Source organism: Copidosoma floridanum, unplaced genomic scaffold (assembly GCF_036245765.1).
Source record: "Copidosoma floridanum isolate Cflo_tuat_1 unplaced genomic scaffold, Cflo_Japanese_pri ptg000013l, whole genome shotgun sequence".
Lineage (NCBI taxonomy): Eukaryota > Metazoa > Arthropoda > Insecta > Hymenoptera > Encyrtidae > Copidosoma > Copidosoma floridanum.
This window is the reverse complement of record NW_028321890.1, coordinates 29,493,257-29,498,289: the sequence shown is the minus strand read 5'-3', so window position 1 is coordinate 29,498,289 and position 5,033 is coordinate 29,493,257. Positions and strand designations below refer to the sequence as shown.

The window sequence follows — 5,033 nt, the reverse complement described above, 5'->3', positions numbered from 1 at the left end:
CCCTCTCTCTCTCTCTCTCTTCTTAGTTTTGTATATGTATGCACCTGGGCGCCCTGAGCTCGCTCGCTTCTTCTTCTTGTTCTCTCGAGCAAAGAGCTGCTGGCTGCGACCACTCGACTCGAGTGTATATATATACCAAGTGATGCGAGAGGGAGAGAAAAAGGTGTCTCGACAAAATGCATAGGTACGCGCGTGGTTGGTGTTGCAACAATTTTACGGGCGGCAGAGGCATCGAAGCTGCGAAAAGAGCACGCGAGGAAAATAACCTCCTGTATATATATATAGTTGAGGAGAAGGACCGGGCGGAGGAATGAAACGCCGGAGATTCTTATTTTCTTATTTCCCGGGGAAGGGGGCGCAGGAAATGAAGGAATCGAGACGAACCGGGACGATGGCAATCCGAGCTTGCGCCGGGAGGGAGGGAGGGAGGTCGATCGTTAATTAAAGATAAACGGAGGACGGTGAGGTATAAAAGCGAGTGTTGTACCTTTTGCGGGTATGGGTGTACGTCGAGAGGTCTCGAGGAGCTCGTGTCTTACAGTTGTTGTCTCTGGTTTCGTTGGCCCCGCCACGCGTCTTTTTTTTTTTTTTTTTTTTTTTTTTTTTTCATCACTTGGCTCTTTACGAAGTTTGAGTAATTACTGTTATAGTATAAGATTATTGGGTTGATAAATCATATACGATATCCCACTGTAACTTGGTGGTAGTTGATTTTATCGGAACATTTTTTTCACTCTTCGTCTATTCTGCAGGGACGATCAAGCTCTCGTTTCGACGGCTCGTGATTGCTTGCAAGCAAACATAATAAATTTGTTCAAAGCTGAGGTGGAAACAACATTAATTTGTAAAAGTATTTATTTCGTAGATTTTTCTAAGATGAAATTTGTGAGGGATCAATTAGATCGATTGAGAAGAAAAAAAAATGAAGACGCGTGATTTGTATGACTATTCAAAAGCAGGATCGAGTGGAAGGTGATGACGAAGCTGAAAAAGAAAAGAAAAAATTGTTTTTTCCAAAGAAACCATTATTCATGATATCTCGATTTCCTCTTGTATCTTCAATGATAAATTAATTACGAAACGGAAAATAATAATGACATCGACCAAGAGAGAGCCCCGTCGCGTCGTTTATACCCTTGTTATAATTTGTAGATAGGCACTTGGAGTTGCTCTTCCAGCTTTTTTCCTTTTTTATTCACAAAAGAAGAGTAATTAGCCGCAAGAGAGAGAGAGAGAGAGAGGGAGCGTTGGGCAGAAGGGGCTGGAGGTGGAGGGAATGTTGAGAGTAGTCGCGTGCAGAGGAAGCAAGCTCCGCTGGCTGAAAATGAATCGTCCCGCTTAAGCAGTCCGTCACGCTCCCGGCTTGCTACAACTCTTTTTTTTTCTTTTTTTTTTTTTTTTTTTTTTCCTCCTCTTTTATGCCTCTTTGTGCAGGTAACGCGATGGGTACAGGTAGGTGGATGCGCGCTTCGGGTTGTCAGGAGATGATGACTCCGAGTCTTCTGCGAGTGACAAATGAGGGAAATTAATGCAACTCTGTGTGTGACTCCGAATGCGAAAAGTGGATGATACTAACATTTTGCTCAATGGTGCGCTAATGTTGAGATAATTTTTTTTTCTTTTCTCTTTCAACGCACGATGCTTTTTCATACTTACTCTTCATAGTTTTATTTTCTATGATCTGGTAATACCGATATTTCGTACCATCAATATCATCTCTCTTTTTTGGAAATTACTTTTACAAAAATATATTATTTTTCACTTGAAAAAAACCCTTACACAATCCTCGATGTGTCCTGTCAGCCGTAACGTTTTCATATAGGTTACCGATGGCTCCGAAGTTGCAGTTTTCACGGGGGTTCGACAAAACGTCAACAAATCAAGGATCGTAACCTTACGATTATTTTAACATTTTATTTTTTATTTTCGAACAATTTATTGAAGTTGATTAGGAGTGTTACAAAATAGAAGCGAGTGCCAGTCGCGGTAGTTTGAAAAAAAAAAAACAAAAAAAAATGTCTTCAAGTATACAATTGAATCAGCATTATTTTTATACGTGCCCAAAAATGGTAAAGTTATATTTTTTACGTTTTTCCTTGGTAAACACTTTTTTCGTACACTTAATAATCTGCTCAATTTTTGAACAGTGATCAACGCGACCCTAAAATGCGATTCGGGCAAAGCCACCACGCATTTATTGACCAAAAAGGGGTATCGATGCCTCTTCAAATTGTTATTCAAATTGACAGATGGATGAATTTGCCAAATAATAATTATAGGCTATGAATATAAGTTAACCCAGTCTCACTAAAATCATTGGTATGCAGTTTATATTCATGTACCTATTATGTTGAAAATTTCAATATGCTCGGGCAATAGGCTAGTCTTGCGTGACATTAAAGAACAAACTGTTTATACATCTCGTACACATTTATTACAATGACAATGGACAGAATTTGCGGGTGAGAGGGAAAGGGATGTCTTTCACGGTAAGCTGAACTAAAATTATTTCATAAGTCCTTTTAACCTCAAGTAGCCTCACCAAGTCAGGTTTTCCTTAAGTACGGCTGTGATAAAAAGTGTACTCTTTAAATAATTTTTCATTACCTTCCTTTTCTTTTTCTTTCGCGTAGGGGACATCAACGCCGTTTTACCCTTTCCTTAATTGCGCCACAGTTTCACGTGCATAAAAGTAGACGATACTTCATCATGGTACTTCGAGAATTCAAAATACTCTTGGACAATCCGGATGGCACTTACCACTCGGAGCAACCCCTAAGCGGGAAAATTGTTGTCAGGCTTGATTCCCCCAGAATAACACGAGGTACAAATCGTTTTTGCCATAACTTGAAAAATAAGAAAAACATACCTACAGGTGTACTGTTGCTAGCGTCTCTGAAGGCTTGTAATTTTTCAAGAATTAAAAAACATTACATGTATTTCGAATAATAACCACCAACAATCTAGTTGTGAAATGATTCTCGTATTTGTATCGGTTTATGAAAGTTAAACAGTTTTCGGCGTTTTAATGGCAAACATTACAGCTCACTTGCCACGTAACTTTAAACAAATTACAAGAGAATATTAATTTTTGATAAACGATTTAAAGAAAATCAGATAAAAAATTGTTCTTTTCAATTAAAAAAATAACGTTTTTATGGCTTGAAAATTGTATTATTCTCCGTTATGGACGCATTGTTGTTTTTTTGATTATAAAATAAATTTCAAATCTGAGTAGTACTGAGATCCAATGTACCTCCAAACGCTGACTCTAATCCACACCTCGATTTACGTAGGCATAAAATTAAGCATCAAAGGAGATGCCAATACGTCTTGGGCTACTTACGGGTATTTCGGTGGTAGAATCCATTACATGTTGATGTCTGGTCACGAGGAACTCTTGAAGCATCACTTTTATGCCTTTGGATCGGAATCTGGTGAATTTCAGTTCAAAGTTACAAAACGCAAGAAAACCTAAATGCATCTGACCCCGTCAATCGGCGTTTCAGGCCCAGAAATCGAATTGCCCGCGGGAACGCATACTTATCCCTTTAAATACGCACTTCCTCCCAATTTGCCAAGCAGCTTCAAGTCCGACAACGGACGCATCCGATACAAAATCAAAGCCATTTTCAATCGGCCGTGGAGGTTCAATCACAAAACCAAAACAGCCTTTACACTCGTCTCGCATTTGGATTTGAATGAAGTGCCAAGCGCTTTGGTACGATATTTACCGGTTCCTATCGACAATTTTCGTTTTTCCCAACAACCGTTGACGTGCTTTTCTCTGGGATTTCCAGGAACAAGTGAACCTCAACAGGTACAAAACGTTTTGTTGTCTCTGCTGCGCCACTGACGAACTGGCCGTCAATCTTAGACTACCCGTGAGAGGATACGTCCCAGGAGAGGTCATACCGATCAAGGTCAGTATCGAAAACCTATCAGGCGTGAGGATCGGTATGGTCAAGCACAAGTTGGTGAAGATCGTGACGTATCTCGTAACCTTTCCGTACACGTCCAAGAGAATCGACAAGTCCGTTGTCTCGGAGGTGAGCAGAGGTCCCATAGGTGACAGCGAGGAAGCCAATTACGACGTAAACTTGGACGTGCCACCTTTGCTTCCGGCGTCGTTTCTCAATCATTGCAAAATCATCGATTTTGAGTACGAGTTGTTAACGGAAGCTTGTATTTCGAAGCTGTGCTACGGAGATATGAGGATTAGAACCAAAATTTTTATCGGAACTGTACCTCTGTCCAAGTTCAACAGACGTTTCAGGTGAAGCGGAAGACGTAGAGGGGCGTTTATCTGTATAAAAGTGATAATTATTAGTCGATAAAGGGATCGTTTCAATGGTTATATAAAATTGTACCCAAAAGGTAAATACGCTTGGATTCGTTTTCACGGTCCACTTGGATTCGCTTCGTTCAGCGGGTCCAACTGGAAAACAGCAGTTGGACTCTATTTGAAATAAAATCTACATAATGATTTATAAGTACATTTTTCAGTGTATTTTAATAAACAAAGTGCAATATATTCCAACGAGGTCAGCGGTGAGTGAGGAAAAGTCAATATATTTTACTAATAATAAAGTGCTTCTTCCAAGTGATTTATTCATCGGTACAAAGTAAAAATAAGAGTTGGGAGACGTTAAGAGAAGCGGCCACCGTAAAAAAGGGGTAGCTTAAATAAGAAATCAAAGTGTATTGATACACCTTTATCAATATTTATCGGTAAATCTGGATATTCATTGCGATTTAAATTTACTGAATTATTCATAGAATTGGATAATTAAATAGCTCATAACTTGACATGTTGAAGTGGATATTTGGAGATTTATGGATTTTTGTGTGCCATTAAATATTGGTTTGTTTGCAGAAAACAAAAATGTTGGTATTTAAGGGGTTTGTAAGTTTTTACGTGTGAATAATTTGTTACGCATTAAACGGAATCAGCATTAAACATTTCAAAAGTATAATTTTGTAAGAATTCGCCTCGTTAAAACAAAAGTACCTCATCAATAAGTCAACAATTT

At 39.0% G+C, this 5,033-nt stretch overlaps 1 protein-coding gene across 1 annotated transcript; it reads left to right on the top strand.

Annotated features, from left to right (window-relative positions):
* Positions 1-3,250: 3,250 nt before the first annotated feature.
* LOC106640635 (arrestin domain-containing protein 2-like) lies at positions 3,251-4,280 on the top strand. Its single transcript, XM_014354728.2, has 3 exons — positions 3,251-3,437; positions 3,510-3,721; positions 3,801-4,280. Exons 1-3 carry the CDS (start codon positions 3,251-3,253, stop codon positions 4,278-4,280), a joined length of 879 nt encoding a protein of 292 aa, XP_014210214.2.
* The last annotated feature ends 753 nt before the right edge of the window (positions 4,281-5,033 follow it).